This window comes from Pristiophorus japonicus, chromosome 13 (genome assembly GCF_044704955.1).
Source record: "Pristiophorus japonicus isolate sPriJap1 chromosome 13, sPriJap1.hap1, whole genome shotgun sequence".
In the NCBI taxonomy this organism is placed as follows: domain Eukaryota; kingdom Metazoa; phylum Chordata; class Chondrichthyes; family Pristiophoridae; genus Pristiophorus; species Pristiophorus japonicus.
Genome location: NC_091989.1, coordinates 67,353,244 through 67,371,398, shown reverse-complemented (window position 1 = coordinate 67,371,398; position 18,155 = coordinate 67,353,244). Strand labels below are relative to the sequence as shown.

The 18,155-nt window shown below is 48.5% G+C and overlaps 1 protein-coding gene across 2 annotated transcripts in view; it reads right to left on the bottom strand.

Annotated features, from left to right (window-relative positions):
- Window positions 1-18,155, bottom strand: part of cmasa (cytidine monophosphate N-acetylneuraminic acid synthetase a) — a 49,427-nt gene that overhangs the window by 28,572 nt on the left and 2,700 nt on the right. The window contains exons 2-3 of one of the 2 annotated variants that reach the window (XM_070897600.1): window positions 9,825-9,967; window positions 3,430-3,582 (exon numbers count right to left, since the gene is read on the bottom strand). In XM_070897600.1, coding sequence (XP_070753701.1) covers window positions 3,430-3,582; window positions 9,825-9,967 — 296 coding nt within the window. The remainder of the gene's footprint in view (window positions 1-3,429; window positions 3,583-9,824; window positions 9,968-18,155) is intronic. The other variant, XM_070897601.1, reaches the window with a different exon arrangement.

Genomic DNA, 18,155 nt, shown 5'->3' with positions numbered 1-18,155 from the left:
AGGAGCGTCTTAGAGGAAAGAGAGGTAGAGAAGTTTAGGGAGGGAATCCCAGAGCTTAGGGCCCAGGCAGCTGAAGGCACGGCCACCGATGGTGGAGCGATTATAATCAGGGATGCTCAAGAGGGCAGAATTAGAGGAGGGCAGAATCAGCAGTTATGACTGGACTCATTTAAATGAAGCAGGGCAATTTATTTTTGCGCAATACAAAATAAAGGCGGCGTTACGCTTCCCCACATCAGTGAGCCGCCATACAATAATTGATCAAGGTGACCTCTAACCTTTCTCCAGAATTTCTAACCTCTTAATCTTGGCTTTTTCTGGGCCCGACTGCCTCACTGCTTTCTATTTTAAAAACCTGACTGAACGTCTCTGCCATATCACCTTCAGTTTAAAAATAGAAAACATGTCATTATCAGGAGCCATGTGCCAAGCTTCAGGACCAGAGACTTGCCAACACTAGATGTTTATTACAAAGTATTAACAGCACAGGCCATTCGTCCCAACAGGTCCACACTCCACACAAGCCTCCTCCCACTCCTTTTTATCTAACCACAACCTTCTATTCCATCTGTGCTATTTGCCTCAACCACTCCCTGTGGTAGCGAGTTCCACATTCTAACCACTCTCTGGGTATGGCAGTTTCTCTTGAATTCCCCATTGGATTTATTATATTGATGGCCAATGTTCCCTGTAATTTGTTTTTATTGCACAGGCCTTTTAACTGACTGCATGGTACATTTGATTTTCCACGCATACGCTGTTATTCCATTGAAAAAGCTGGTGAGTGGCCTGTGCAGGACCTCCAGGCTGCACAGCTTAGCGGGAACGCCGTTTATGGCCTCTAGTTCTGGTCTGGCCAACAACTGGAAATATCGGATCTATGTCTACCCTATCAAACTCTTTCATAATCTGTGGCCTAGAAATTTGGGTTGTTAGCGCCCTGATGGGGCGCAAACGACATTTAACTCGGGCGCAGCGCCACTGACGACTCCCGCAAAGTTCCGCGGGAGTTTAGCGGCGGCGGTAACCTGCAGCGCCCCACAGGCGACACCATCACTGTGCGCAGCGCCCTGTTATTGCCCCGGACCCTAAATTGGGTATCGCCCCCTGAAGTTATGCCGGGCGATAGCTTCACGGGACGTGAACCGGGCGGCCTGCCTCAGAGTTAAAGTTAAAGGAGAGGTGTCGGCCATTGAAAAAAAAATTGAAGCTTTTTTCCCCCCCCAGCAGTTTGATCGGGGGTTCCATGCCGCGATTGGTCAGCCCGGAACTCTGCTGGAGTGTTGGGCTGTTGGCACGGCATCCCCGTGATCCAGGGAGGCTTCTTTCATCAGTACAGAGTTTGCAGCTTGCGTCTTTCCCTTTAATTAAGGGGAGAGCCCCTCCTACGTGGCTGCGCTACACAGCTGGTGCAAAATGTCCTGCCTCCCTGATGTTACCATCCCCAAACCCCCTCCTTAAAGTCCTCAATCAGGTCACCCCCTCAGTCTTCTTTCTAGAAAAAAGATCCCCAGCCTGTTCAATCTTACCCAGATAGGTATAACCTCAGTTCTGGTATAATTCTAGTAAATCTTTTTTTCATCTTTTCCAATGTCTCTATATCCGTTTTATAATCATCATCATAGGCAATCCCTCAGAATCGAGGAAGACTTGCTTCCACTCTTAAAGTGCGCTCTTTGGTGGCTGAGCAGTCTAATACAATATGGGGACAAGAACTGTGGTTCGATACAAGTTTAATATAATTTCTCTGATTTTCAATTCTATCCCTCTAGAAATGAACCATTTAGATACTTATTTTCCAAAGAATAAGTAGTTTCCTTATTTTTCCTACCAAAATGTATTATTTATATTGAAGTTAATTTGCCAATTACACGCACATTCTGCAAGCTTATGCGATAAGGTAATGAACTGATGATTTATAGTCCATGGAAGAAATCATCAATTGTGTGCTCATTAGCATCTTAATTACCTCAGAGAAGTGAATATACTGGTCCTGAAATCCCGGTTCCTTCTTCCCGCGGGCATTCGACTCAATTCTAGAGAAAAGATACGCGCTTACCTTTTCCTGCTGCGCCCACCAGTGATTGGCCACAGAGGTCTCCTCTCCCTGCGCATTGGAGCGCATGCACGTCTGGAGTCATGTGGCATTGGGCAGCCAATCCAGGTAAAGTATTTTCTCCTTCATAATAATGGGAACTCCATAATTAGGAGTTCTCATTATTATGATTGAGAAACACCCACTCTTCCCAACACCAAAGCACCATTTAAAAAAAATAGAAAGAAACATCACATTAATTTGAATTAAAGTTAATAAAGGGGGGAGTGGGATGCCACAGATAATAGCTAAGCGGTTGGGTCGATGTATGTTCACAGCAGAGGAAGCAACAGTGGGAGGCAGAGTATTTATTTTGAAATAATACTGATTTCCCCAGGCTACAGCAGAGCAAACTTTTCAACAGATAAGAACATAAGAATTAGGAACAGGAGTAGGCCATCTAGCCCCTCGAGCCTGCTCCACCATTCAATAAGATCATGGCTGATCTGGCCGTGGACTCAGCTCCACTTACCTGCCCTCTCCCCGTAACCCTTAATTCCCTTATTGGTTAAAAATCTATATATCTGTGACTTGAATAGTCCTCCGATGAACCCCTCACAACTAGACCCATGCCTCAGGGGCCTCCATCTGCAGCCCTTTTAAAAGTTCCTAAAGTGCATTTTCAGCACTTTTATTAATTTACTTCAAAAGCACTGAAGTTCAAGCCAACCAAACAAGTTGCCTTAATGCCCTGACCCACAATGGTCCCCGGTGTAAGTGCCAGTCATGCGAAGTCACCTGGAGACACTGGTGCACGTCTCTCAGAGCACCGTGCAATCAACGTATACAATGGCTTCATCAAATGTGCTTTAACAGAATATAGATGAATGGCCATTTAGAATCATAGAATGATACTTTGGAGGACACACGGTTATCAGGAAACTTTCACGTCCAATTTTAACTAACAAGCCTATAGGGGTCGCCCATTTAAGACAGAGATGAGGAGGAATTTCTTCTCAGAGGGTCGTGAATCTTTGGAATTCTCTGCCCGAGAGCTGTGGAGGCTGGGTCATTGAATATATTTAATGTGGAGATGGACAGATTTTTGAACGATAAGGGAGTTAAGGGTTATGGGGAGCGGGCAGGGAAGTGGAGTTGAGGCCAAGATCAGATCAGCCATGATCTTATTAAATGGCGAAGCAGGCTTACGGGGATAAATGGCCTACTCCTGCTCCTATTTCTTATGTTTTTATGTTCTTAAACTTAGATTCTCTAATCTCCATTATTTTTTAAGAGGATTAAGACCGGCAATAAAATAACATGGATCAGAAAAACTAGGCTACAATATCCATATATTATTCAAAAACAATTATTAAATTGCACACATCGTCTACCTTTCTTCACCTCCTGCCAACGAAAGTGATGGCGTCTTACAACAGAAAAGACAGAATCATACCCCTCGTCCTTGATCATTTTCACCACATCCCCAAGGTGGCGCGGATGGAGACAGGGAGAAGTACATTGTATGTGACCTACCACATCAATTTCTGTCATAGAAAGGAATACAAGAACGGTTATTGTTTATAAAATGAGTGAAGGAATGAGCATTGCAAGCAGGTCATTCCAATCAGGCACTGGAAGCTTGCTAGTCACACTCTGGGTAAACAGAATCAGTGCAAGAATAATGCATCTAACCATGCAACAGAGCAGGCAGTTACTAATAAAAAGTGACTGTAAAGCGCTTTAGAACGTACCAAGGTCGTAAAGGTTTCAGTGAGTTGCCTGTATGATTTTTTTCCCGGTTCACTAGCAGTAAAATATTTGCATCCATGCCACATTGCAAAATATAAAGTGAAAAGTTACAGGGAGCTGTCTTCACAGGAAAGTATGTGGGGAAAATTACTTCAGTGGTTAACAAAGTCAAAAAATGGGGACATAACTTGGAATGAGACAAATCACCGCTTCCACATCACATTACTCATCGCATTTAAAAAGTACTTGGATGTGCACTTAAAGAGCCATGGCCTACAGAGCGACGGACCTCGTGCTGGAAGGTGGGATAGGCTGGGTAGATCTTTTTCAACAGAGACAGACACGATGGGTTGAATGGCCTCCTCCCGAGTCGTAATTTTCTATAATTCTATGATTACTTTGGGGAAAAGGGCACACAAGTATCTTCTGATTCTTTTGCTACCTAATATTTGCCAAACATTTTTGTATGGAGGTACAGCCAGATTGCACTTTTCAAAATCATAATGACATTAATTTATAGCCACCTTTATTCCTCGGTGTGTTTTATTGCATCTTTTATGATGTGCTTTACTGTGATCCGTCCAAGTTAATATTGCAAAACCAATATCACAAATTAGATAAGTCATAACAATTCCGATGTGTACCCTACATCAGAACTGAAGCCAGAGAGATAATCAGGTATTTTAGTAGGAGAGCAAAAAAAAAGGGGGGGCAAAGTGGAGAGAACTAAGATATATCAATCAGAGGTAGCTCGTGTGTTAAATAACCTGTAAATTGCTTTAGAGAATAAATAGGCAAGACTTCACTATTTTCTAATAAGCCATTCCTTGGTCATTTAACCCATCTGGTGGAGCTGTTGTGTTTTTGCCTTCCCCTCTATTTTGTCCTCAATCGCACCAAGATGTAGACGCATTATAAAAAGAATATAGAGTCACCGGAGATGGTACAAAAATGATTAATTAGAATGATACCAGAACTGAGGTTATACCTATCAGGAAAGATTGAACAGGCTGAGGATCTTTCCTTTGGAAAAAAGATTGAGGACTAGATTTTACACTTATGTACAGATCTTCCAAAAATGGGCGTTATTTCCGGCGTGGGCGGTAAGAATGGGTTTTCAGATCGCCAGCTTCTAGCTCATTCTCAAAGCACCTAGTCTCTATTTTTGAAATTGGGCGTTACCGTGAGTGATATGAAATGGGCGGTAGCGTTAAATCTCTCTAACCTTCTGCCGTAAAGTGCCGCTGTTCTTAGTAACGGCATGGCAACGCTCGATTCCCGTGATTCAGGAGGTCAAGGGTCATCATGACATGCGCAGAAGAGGACACAGAGAGGGAGCTGAGAGGGACTGAAGGAGTGTCTGGGTGTGGTGTGGCTGCTTTGGGAGGAAGGAGGGAGAGCTTAGAGCTTTAGAGCAAATAGGGAAACAAAAATTAGCTGTTGCCAGCCACATATTTGCCTGAATTTGGCCTATAATGGAGGGAGAGGAGGAGGCGACACAGCACACTGTGGAGACTGACGCTGGCGAGAGCATTGAGCTGGGAGAGGAGCACATTGGAGGACTCAAAGGAGCGAGGAGGTTCTCGGATGAGGCAAATGCCTCCCTCTTGCAGGAGGTCGAGTTACGCTGGGGTGATTTGACACAGGGAGGGCATGGGAAGCCCATCTCAAAGGCCGACCAGAAGATATGGACCGCGATAGCAGAGGTGGTCTCGTCGGCGACCAACGAGGTGCGTGAGGGCAACCAATGCCGCAAATGATGGAACGACCTTGTAGGATCCGCAAGAGTAAGTATTACATTTATTTACATGTACTTATGTATGTATATAATTTGATTTGTAACAGTCATGAGTGAATATCAGCAGATGTGAGGTCTTTCACTTTTACTGGGAATGTTGTAGTCAAAGCCTGCGGTCACGGTGCACGTCTTTAGGTAAAGAATGACAATAATCATGATTACATCTGTCGGTTATGTGTTGTATCAGTCTCTGTAACAGTACCTAGCAATGATATCACACAATGATCTCATGCCATGTCGTCCTGTCACCTATTACAGAAGAACCTATCGACGATGAGGTCTGGGCTGAGGCAAACGAGTGGGGGGCCGCCAGTCATCGGTGACATCACCGATATCGAGGAGCGGGTGCTCACACTCGAGGGGAAGCACACCCGGACAGCCACAGAAGCATCTGCAGACCCTGAAGTGAAGCGACGTGAGTAAACTTGACACCATTGCGTGATGTAAAGTCAATAGATGCCACACCCACTCACATCCGAACAATAATATATGATAGATGATTTCTAAAATTGTCCTAGAAATAATGCTGGCCGAATGAAAATCATTACAATGCACCATGTGTTAATGGTCATGAAATGTGATGTGTGTGATGATTTTGATAGCGGTGGTGATTTTGTCGTGCATATGCTGTGTGTAGCACTGGAATCACATTGTGACCCTAGCACCCCCTTCTCCTCCAATAACCTCATTGGTGTTTTGCAGCTCAGCCAGCAGTGTGGCCCCAGGCAAGACCACAGAGGCCAGAAGGTGGGGGCGCGGGGCCGGATTCGCCAGACGATCCTACATCTGCTGAGGAGATCAGATTCTCGCCCGTCAATCCGCTGGGACTGTTCTCTACGGATGAGAGCGCCGACTTCAAGGAACCTGCATCGCCACGCTCCAGAAGCCATTCCACCCGAAGGCCATCTAATGCTCCTCCGGTCAATCCCACCTCCATTCTGGAGGTACTGGCCCCAAGCACCTCGCCACAGGGCACCCCATTTGTCCCCAGGACGGCGTCGACCCCGTGGAGGTTTCGTGGACGCGGCAGGTCTGGTCCACGAGCGCGACATGAAAGCGGAGAGATGGTACAATTGTCCAGGAGGACTGTAGATATTGGTGACCAACTCCTCGAAGCATTGAGGGGCATATCCCGACAGCTGGCCACCATCACAGAGTACGTTCCGTGGATGGTGGAGGCCCTGGAGGCGATAGCCAGGAACACTGCTGGCACAGGCCTCCCAATGGTCCCGGAGCACGGCACTCCTCCCCTAGGTTCCGCACCACCACTGCGAATGACAGATGAGAGGCAGGACCAACATCCTGCTTCTGCATCACAGAATGCTCCCCCTTCCCGTTCCCGTGCAACCAACGCATCTGCCTTCATCCCCCCAATGAGCTCCTCAGCCAGGCGCTGTGGAGTGAGGAGGGGAAGGGGTAGAGGTGGGGAGGAGAGGGGAGAAGGAAAGTGAGGTGCATGTCCGCAGGTGATGGCTGTGTTATATCGCCATCTGGGTGTATGCAATTTGTTGTAATGTTTGGGGGAGGGGGCCACCCTCCTGCTTTGCATTTGTATTCTGTGTTGCTGGACACGTTTAACATTTGATTGATGTCAATGGTGGAAAAAATGGGGTGTGGGCAGGGGTAGGGTGTTTTTGCCCGTGATAATTATGATTTCAGACCAATGTTGCTTAATTTTTTTTTTATTGAACATAACCTTGTTGCGCATTGTCTCAGATAGCTGGACCGTTATACACTGGTAATTCCTTAACATGAAAGGGTTAAATAAAACTTAACTTCAATCAACATAAACTTTAACTGGCGCCAAGGTGATGGCCACCATTGATGTCTGAGCTGCACACACACAACAATGTGTCAGCGTTGTCACTCACAGCAACGTTCTTTCAGGCAAATCGGTCAGATAGCAGCTCCTCATGTAAGAGTCTTGCAGCTATGTAGCCACCACGGGCCCTTTCCTGCAGTCTGGAGGGGGATGTGGGCATGGTTGCATAGCCAGCCTCACTGTCTGGCCCTAGGTCAGTGTCCAGCCCCTTGTCGTCCTCTTCCTCTCTTTACTGAGGTGGAGCATCAGTCCCTTCTGGCAATTTTTGTCCCCTCCTGATAGCCAGGTTGTGCAGCATGAAGCCCACGACCACGAATTTACCTACTTGCTCAGGGTTGTATTGTAGCTCCCCTCCTGAGTGGTCCAGACATCTGAAGTGCTGCTTAAGCACAGTTATTGTTTTCTGGACCACATTGCGTGTGTCTCTGTTGCTCCGGTTGTTTCGCTTCTCGGCTTCGGTGTGGGTGTCACACAGGGGGGTCACCAGCCAGGTGGCAAGGCCATATCGGTTGTCACCAAGCATCCAGCATTGTCCTTGTGGCTGACTCTTAAACATGTCAGAGACAACGCTCTCACGTTGGATGGGAGCATCATCGAAGCTGCCCGGACCTTTGCCATTCACTGCCATTATGATCTGGTTGTGGTAGACAACTAGTTGGACCTTCAGGGAGTAAAATCCTTTTCTGTTACGAAAAAGCTCTGGGTCCTGAGAAGGTGCCCGCATGGCAACGTGAGTGCACTATATTACTCCCTGCACCCTGGGGAACTTAGCAAAGCGGTAGAATGCTCCAGCCCTGTCAGTCTGAGCCTCCGTGGTCATGGGGAAGCTGATAAAGTCCATCCTTCGCGCATACAGAGCCTCCGTGACCTGTCTAATGCAGCGATGTGTGGCATGGTGAGACAGAGGGCAAATCTTGACCGCGGAGGCCCGAAAGGAACCGAATGCGTAGAAAGACAGTGCCACGGTGACCCTGACCTCGACTGACACTGATGTCCTGATGGCAGGCTGCATATGTGTCCTAATGAGCTCACATATTTCATGGATCACCACCTTGTGGAAGCGCAGTCTCCGAAAGCAGGTGTGCTTGGACACGTCGAGGTAAGACCTCATTTCCCTATACAAGCGGGGTGTGTATGATCTGGCCCACCTCCTCATTCTTGCACGTCTTAAATTGGGCACATAATGATGTGCATCACACATTGAGCCATCTGCACTCTGCAGCATCTGCGTATTAATCGATGCAGGCTGAGAAATGGCTGGCCCCCATTGCAATGAATGTATAATAGCGATTGATCAGAAGCAATAATTTCCTTACTAAAATATACCTACAGTAAACCCCCAATAATCCAGAGTCTGAAAAGATGTCTGTTGAGATGGTCACTTCACCTGAGAAGAACTCCAGAGTCAATCCAAACTCCCCCGAAGTTGAAGCAGCCTTTTGAATTAAGCGACCTGTGATTTTAAAAATGGCACCTACACCACTGGCTTTAGTTCAGAACAATTCCACTTTTTCCGGGCGAGCGATATTGTGGGCGATATGTGTGCGAGGTGGTGAAAGTGACACTGGGCGTTAGTTTCGGTAAATGTGATCTTTACGACAAAAAAAAGTGGGTGGGCGGTATTATTGAATCTCAGCGTTAATTCCGTGTGGAAACTAACGCTGGCCAATATTTTGGGTGTTGATTTTGCCCATTCTGATGATTCCGCCCAAAAAAAGTGGGCGGGCGGTGTTATTTTTTCCAGGTATTACGCACATGGGGAAAGTAACGCTCGGCGATAAGTTTCTGAAAAATGCCCATCAGTTTCCATTTTGTGGCTAAATGGGTGATATATGGGCATTATACGTCATTTCAGCAGTTAAATCGACGTTAAGTGGGCGTTAAGCATGCAAAAAACGTGGAAAATCTAGTCCTGAGGGTTAACCCGATAGAGGTCTTCAAGATTAGGAAAGGGTATGATAGGGTAGACGTAGAGAAGATGTTTCCATTTGTGGGGGTGTCCAGAACTAGGGGCCATAAATACAAGATAGTCATTAATAAATTAAATCGAGAATTCAGGAGAAACGTCTTTACCCAGAGAGTGATTAGAATGCAGAACTCGTTACCAAGTGGAATGGTTGAGGCGAATAGCATAAATGCATTTAAGGGGAAGAGAGATAAACACACAGGAGAAAGGAACAGAAGGTTATACTGATAGGGCGAGATGAAGAGGGTGGGGAGGCTTGAGTGTCAAATGGCCTGTTTCTGTGCTTTCCATTCTATGTTAGTCATCTCTCAGGCTTCAGTTCTGACGAAGAGTAGGCATCCGAGACATCACAAACTGCCTTAACTTTCCATGCGTTGTATGACTGGCTGTGCATTTGCAGCATCACTCCTTTTAATTCACAGTTAGCTGGTATTATTGTGAACGACTGTACCTTTATGATGTTTTAGGAATTCCAAAATGGTGTCCAAGGAACTCGACGAATCTTTGGATACTCCCTTGCTCCGACGATGTACCTGTGCACCATATTTTTTGGCCACCTGTTCAATCTGATCATTGTCGGTTGATACCCATATACTATTTGACAAACAGAAAACAATAGAGGTTTCTTAGTAAAGTGTGCTTACGCACCAAGATGTTGCAATGTCAGTTATATTTAAGCCGTGTACTTGAAATTCTGGTACTCATACAAAACTTCTTGAAGTACACATTTTCACAATACAGAACTTTAAATCTTATTTTACTGTAAACAGTGATGCATTGAGGTTGATGATTAATAACTTGTGGAAATGGGAGTCCAAAAGACTGAAATCCACTGAGGCAAGTTTGACTGAAGAGTTATACCACCATCTTAAATCACCAAATTTAATTCTGCAATCTTATTCCAATTTTGAAGTGCTTGGAAAGCAGTGTTGTCCCATACATTAGCCAATACACATTACCATTTAGAAACACAGATGTGGCTAACTGTATTTCTGGTTAGTAAATAATAACTTTGTTGGTAAAATGGCAAGACAAAAAGCAGAGTGTGTGCGTGTTTTTCTGTTCGTTGAGTGCTTTACTTCCTTGTTTAATGAATGGTGGTAATGTTTGTAAACTAAATATACAAATATGAAGGGAGTGTGTTCAAAGCATTGTTGCAGCCACAAGTGGCTAGTCAGCATTTTCCACTGGACAGTGTTATTTATGTCTGTAATGTTCTTACGAATGACTCCACGAGGCAATGCGTTGTACTCAAACTGTAGTGACCTTGGCCCTTTATTCCGAATTCCAGAGTGAGGCACAAGCATGATGTGCAGCCTTTTATACTGGACCCTGCCACCAGGGCAGGAAACCCCCGGTATCCACCAGTTGCACCCCCTAGTGGTGCCAGCAACCACATAGTGACTACACAGAGAGTACATCCATAATCTGCATATACAACAGACAGCACTGCTGTAAAAGTGCAACATCCCCACTGACACCTGGGAGTCCCTGGCCAAAGTGGAGGAAGTGTATCCGGGAGGGCAGTGAGCACCTCGAGTCTCTCACCGAGAGCTTGCAGAAATCAAGCGCAGGCGGCGGAAAGACCGTGCGGCAAATCTGTCCCACCCACCCTTTCCCTCAACGACTATCTGTCCCACCTGTAACAGAGACTGTGGTTCCTCGTATTGGACTGTTCAGCCACCCAAGGACTAATTTTAAGAGTGGAAGCAAGTCTTCCTCGATTCCGAGGGACTGCCTATGATGATGAGTACTATTTCTATACTATTTTCCAGCCAATGGTTACATTTTATGGTTTAAAATTATGTGGCGGAGCCTTGTCTCCAGTCGTCTTGGATCCTCTTGCCACTGGACCAAGACCTTGCTTGGTCAAGCCCGTGTGGTAGCTGATGCGCAACAGCCACCTCACATTAAAAGAAAACACGCACAGGCATCTTCCACCATTTAAAATGAGTTCATTAGTCACCTGAGTACTCATTCTTAGTGTGGAAGCAAGTTATCCTCGACCCCAAGGAACTGCCTATGATGATTGTTTGTGTCCTCTACCGTAAAGACTGATACAAAATATTTGTTCAGAGTTTCTGCCATCTCCATGTTCCCCATTAATAATTCCCCGGTCTCGTCCTCTAAGGGACCAACATTTACTTTAGCCACTCTTTTCCTTTTTATATACCTATAGAAATTCTTGCTATCTATTTTTATATTTTGTGCTACTTTACTTTCATAGTTTATCTTCCCTTTCTTAATCATTTTTTGTGTCATTCTTTGCTGGCTTTTAAAAGCTTCCCAATCTTCTGTCCTCCCACTAGTTTTGGCCACTTTGTATGCCCTTGTTTTTAAATTGGATACCGTCCTTTATTTCTTTAGTTAGCCACGGATGGCTATCTTTTTTCTTATCCCCTTTCTTCCTCACTGGAGTATATTTTTCTTGAGAGTTGTGAAATTTCTCCTTAAATGTACGCCACTGTTCATCAACTGTCCTACACTTTAATTTCTTTTCCCAGTCCACTTTAGCCAACTCTGCCCTCATACCTTTGTAGTCTCCTTTATTTAAGCTTGGTACACTAGTTTGAGATCCAACTTTCTAACCTTCCATCTGAATTTGAAATTCAACCATGCTATGATCACTCATTCCAAGGGGATCCTTTACCAGGAGATTATTTATTAATCCCGTCTCATTACACGGGACCAGATCCAAGATAGCCTGTCCTCTGGTTGGTTCCGTTACATACTGTTCAAGGAACCCGTCCCTTTTGCACTCTATGAACTCTTCCTCAAGGCTACCCTGACCAATTTGATTTGTCCAATCAATATGGAGGTTAAAATCACCCATGATTATTGCTGTTCCCTTTTTACAAGCCCCCACTATTTCCTGGTTTACACTCCGACCAACAGAGTTGCTACTATTAGGGGGCCTATAGACTACGCCCACCAGTGACTTTTTCCCCTTATTATTCCTTATCTTCACCCAAACTGTTTCAACACCCTTCAAGCATGGCTGCTCCACTGGAAGTGCAAAATTACCCCTTATAACCTTCAGTCCTCTTTTACTCCAGTAGCACCTCTATTCATCTCGTAAACAATTGATACTATTTGCTTCAAAGCCCCTCTGTGGTAGAAATAGTTGTATTTGAATTCCCCCCTTGTACCTAATTTCCTGCAATTTAAAATTGTATCTACAGTGTCACCTGTGTGACAGAGCTATGCTGGTACATAGATGCACAACACTTCACAGCACAGGAGGATGCCATTCAGCCTGACGTGCCTGTGCTAGAGCAATCCAAAACCAACCCCATACTCTGGTTGCTGCCCATAACCCAAAATCATGTCTCAAATGTTTACGTACTCTTCCTCAACAGAGAAGATGCTGAGAGGTTGTTTCCCCTGGCTGGAGTGTCTAGAACCAGGGGTCACAGTCTCAGGATAAGGGGATGGCCATTTAAGACAGTGATGAGGAGAAATGTCTTCACTCAGAGGGTGGTGAATCTTTGGAATTCTCTGCCCCAGAGGGTGTAAATACTGAATCAATGAGTATATCCAAGACTGAGAGCGTTAGATTTTTGGCCTCTAAGGGAATCAAAGGCTATGGGGATCGGGCGGGAAAGTGGAGTTGAGGTCAAAGATCAGCCATGATCTTACTGAATGGCGGAGCAGGCTCAATGGACCGTATGGCCTACTCCTGCTCGCTCTTCTTATGCTCACAACAACAACAACTTGTATTTATATAGCACCTTTAGGGAAAGGCAGAAACGGAGAGAAATTGCCAGAGAACATTCCAGAAGAGAACGGCACATGAAACCTTTTATAGATACAAGCAATGTGAAACGTCCCAAGGTGCTGCACAGGAGTATTATGAGACAACATTTTTTGCACTGAGCCACATAAGGAAAAATGAGGGCAGGTGACCAAAAGCTTGGTCAATGAGGGAGGTTTAAAGGAGCGTCTTGAAGGAGGAAAGAGAGGTAGCGGCGCGAGGTTTAGACAGGAATTCTAGAGCTTGAGGCCCAGGCAGCTGAAGGCACGGCCACCAATGGTTGAGCGATTATAATCAGGGATGCTCAAGAGAGCAGAATTAGAGGAGCGCAGATATCTCGGGGGGTTGTGGGGCTGGAGGAGATTACAGAGATAGGAAAGGGCGAGGCCATGAAGGGATTTGAAAATAAGGATGAGAATTTTAAAATCGTGGTGTTGCTTAACCGGGAGCCAATATAGGTCAGTGAGCACAAGGGGTGATGGGTGAGCGGGACTTGCTGCAAATTAGGATACGGGCAGCCAAGTTTTGGATCACCTTTAGTTTACATAGGGTAGAATGTGGGAGGCCAACCAGGAATGCATTGGAATAGTCAAATCTAGAGGTAACATAGACATGGATGAGGGTTTCAGCAACGGATGAGCTGAGGCAATGGCAGAGACAGACAATGTTACGGAGGTGGAAATAGGCGGCCTTAGTTATGCTGCGAATATGTGGTCGAAAGCTCATTTCAGGGTCACATATGACACCAACGTTATGAACAGTGTGGTCCAGCCTCAGACAGAAGTTGGGGAGAAGGATGGAGTCAGTGGCTAGGGAACGGAGTTTGTGGTGGGGACAGAAAACAATGGTTTTGGTCCTCCCAATATTTGGAGAAAATTTCTGCTCATCCAGAACTGGCAATTTAGAGATCGTGGAGGGGTCCAGAAAAGTGGTACTGGGTGTCATCTGTATACATGTGGAAGTGGATGTTGTATTTTTGGATTATTGGACTCTTATGGCCTACTCCTGCTCTTATTTCTTATGCTTTTACAAGATGGAATTGTCTCTGCTTCAAGCACTCCCCGATCTAACAAGTCTCTGCAGAAAGAAATCTTCTCTTTTCACTCACGTGTTGATTTTTAAAAATCTTTTCTCCCCTCTCCACCAGTGCTGTACTACCAGACCCAGATGCCCATTTCCCATGTACAAGCCCAAAACAGCGACAGCCAGAAGGCTATTTGAAGCAGAGCCAAACGGCTACCTTCAGTTCTGTAAACATCAATAGTTCAATCAACAACAACTGACATTTGTAGGGAGGGAATTCCAGAGCTTAGAGCCTAGCCAGCTCAAGGTACTCACGCCAATGGCGGGGCAAAGAAAATTGGGAATGCGCAAGAGGCCTGAATTGGAGGAACGCAGAGATGTCAGAGGGTTATAGGGCTGGAGGAGTTTCACAAGCAAGCACGCTACAGTCTCACTGGTAAAATGGACATAAACCATGATCATCATCATCATAGGAAGTCCCTCAGAATCGAGGAAGATTTGCTTCCACTCTTAAAATGAGTTCTTAGGTGGCTGAACAGTCCAATACAAGAACCACAGTCCCGGTCACAGGTGGGGCAGATAGTCGTGAGAGTAAGGGAGGGTGGGACAGGTTTGCCGCATGCTCTTTCCCCTGCCTGCGCTTGATTTCTGAATGCTCTCGGCGCTGAGACTCGAGGTGTTCAGCACCCTCCCAGATGCACTTCCTCCACTTAGGGCGGTCTTTGGCCAGGGACTCCCAGGTGTCAGCATTGAAACACTGACCACACTTGATCAACTCCGCTGGGCGGGCCACACTGTTCGCATGCCAGATAGGAGACTCCCAAAGCAAGCGCTCTACTTGGAATTCCTTCACGGCAAACGAGCCAAAGGTGGACAGCGGAATCGTTAGAGGGACACCCTCAAAGCCTCCCTGATAAAGTGCAACATCCCCACTGATAAAACATGAAAAGCAAAAGTGACTCCAGTTTCTAGGACTGTAATGCCTCTGTTCCCAGGCACCTCATTTCTAATGTAATAAGAAAGAGGACAAGAGCAGCGACTTCTTACGTTATTAAAGACTTAAAAAGAAAAGCACTCACAGAAGCTCTTACTTTTAAAACGGGGCTTTGCACAAGGCTGGAATTCTACCACTCACATTGTGAAGGTTGAGTGGTACAGCATCTACCTACCAGAGATAGTTCGTAGCACCTGGGATCAGTGTACTCGGGGAGTGCAATCACTAACCTCACTCCCACCCTGTTACCATTTTCACACAGGTGTGTCTCTCAAACATTGTATCCAATCATACAAGTGGATGCACAAGAGCAGTTTAACTTTCCTATTCAGGCAACAGGTGGCTTCAGGGGATAAGAAGCAGGATGTAACTTATATCTGTTCCTGGTTGATTCAAGACTTGCAAATCTGACTTTCCCTATCCTTTACGGCCAAAGGGATAAAGGGATCAAGGGGTATGGAGAGAAAGCAGGAAAGGGGTACTGAGGTTGAATGATCAACCATGATCTTATTGAATGGCGGTGCAGGCTCGAAGGGCCGAATGGCCTACTCCTGCACCTAATTTCTATGTTTCTATCCTGTTTTCTGCTGCGAAAGGGATTTGTAATCAAACTGAATTGCAGAAATTCTCACACTCCTTCCCAAAAAGAGCTGTATTACTGCTAGAAGTGGTGGGTGTGTCTCTGGCCACTCCTGGTTTGTATGGACAACAAAAGAGCCTATTTAAAATCATAGGTCATTAGTTTGCAGGCAGTAGAGTTTAGAATGAGCTCAAGTTTACATAGGGAGGCTGGCCAGGAGAGCATTGGAAGCAGTAACTGGGTAGGGGGGGGTCACAAATGGATCCTGCCCCCTTCCCCAACCCCCCACACACTGCCCGCCTCCGACACACTACCACTATTCCCCCACATGCACTGTCCCTACCACCACCCCCATGCACACACACACAGCCCCCAACCGTCCTCAGACACACTGCCACTACCCCCTCCCAACAGACACTGCCCCCGCGCGCGTGCGCACACACTCTTCCCCCCTTCACACACACACACACACACTTCCCCCCTTCACACACACACACACACACTTCCCCCCCCACACACACACACTCCCCCCCCCACACACACACTCCCCCCCACACACACACATACACACTCCCCCCCCCACACACACACACTCCCCCCCCCACACACACACACACTCCCCCCCCCACACACACACACACTCCCCCCCCACACACACACACACTCCCCCCCCCCACACACACACACACACTTCCCCCCCCCACACACACACACACACTTCCCCCCCCCACACACACACACACTTCCCCCCCCCACACACACACTCCCCCCCCCCCCCCACACACACACTCCCCCCCCACACACACACACTCCCCCCCCCACACACACACACTTCCCCCCCCCACACACACACTCCCCCCCCCACACACACACTCCCCCCCCCACACACACACTCCCCCCCCCACACACACACTCCCCCCCCACCCCACACACACACACACACACTCCCCCCCCACACACACACACACACTCCCCCCCCACACACACACACACACACACTCCCCCCCCCCACACACACACGCTCCTGCCCCCCCCACACACACACACACACTTCTCCCCCCCCCCCCCACACACACACACACACACACCTCCCCCCCCCCCCCCCACACACACACACACACACACACTCCCCCCCCCACACACACACACTTCCCCCCCCCACACACACACACACACACACTCCCCCCCCCCCACACACACACACTCCCCCCCCCCCCACCCCATACACACACACACACTCCCCCCCCCACCCCATACACACACACTCCCCCCCCCCCACCCCACCCACACACACTCCCCCCCCCCACCCCACCCACACACACACTCCCCCCCCCCCCACCCCACCCACACACACACTCCCCCCCCCACCCCACCCACACACACACTCCCCCCCCCCACCCCCACCCCAACACACACTCCCCCCCCCCACCCCACCCACACACACACTCCCCCCCCACCCCACCCACACACACACTCCCCCCCCCACCCCACCCACACACACACTCCCCCCCCCCACCCCACCCACACACACCCCCCCCCACCCCACCCACACACACACACTCCCCACCCCCCCCACCCCACACACACACACACACACTCCCCCCCCCACCCACCCACACACACACACTCCCCCCCCCACCCCACCCACACACACACACACTCCCCCCCCCACCCCACACACACACTCCCCCCCACCCCACACACACACACTCCCCCCCCCACCCCACACACACTCCCCCCCCACCCCACACACACACACTCCCCCCACCCCACCCCACACACACACACTCCCCCCCCCACCCCACACACACACACTCCCCCCCCCACCCCACCCACACACACTCCCCACCCACACACACTCCCCCCCCCCACCCCACCCACACACACACTCCCCCACCCCACCCACACACTCCCCCCCCCCACCCCACCCCACACACACTCCCCCCCCCCCACCCCACCCACACACACACTCCCCCCCCCCACCCCACCCACACACACACACTCCCCCCCCCCACCCCACCCACACACACACACACTCCCCCCCCCCACCCCACCCACACACACACACTTCCCCCCCCACACACACACACACACTTCCCCCCCCCACACACACCTCCCCCCCCCCCCCCCCCCACACACCCCCCCCCACACACCCCCCCCCACACACACACTCCCCCCCCCCCACACACACTCCCCCCCCCCCAACACACACTCTCCCCCCCCCCCAACACACACTCTTCCCCCCCCCCCCACACACACACTCTCCCCCCCCCCCACACACACACTCTCCCCCCCCCCCACACACACACACTCTCCCCCCCCCCCACACACACACACTCTCCCCCCCCCCCACACACACACTCCCCCCCCCCCCACACACTCCCCCCCCCCACACACTCCCCCCCCCCCACACACACACTCCCCCCCCCCC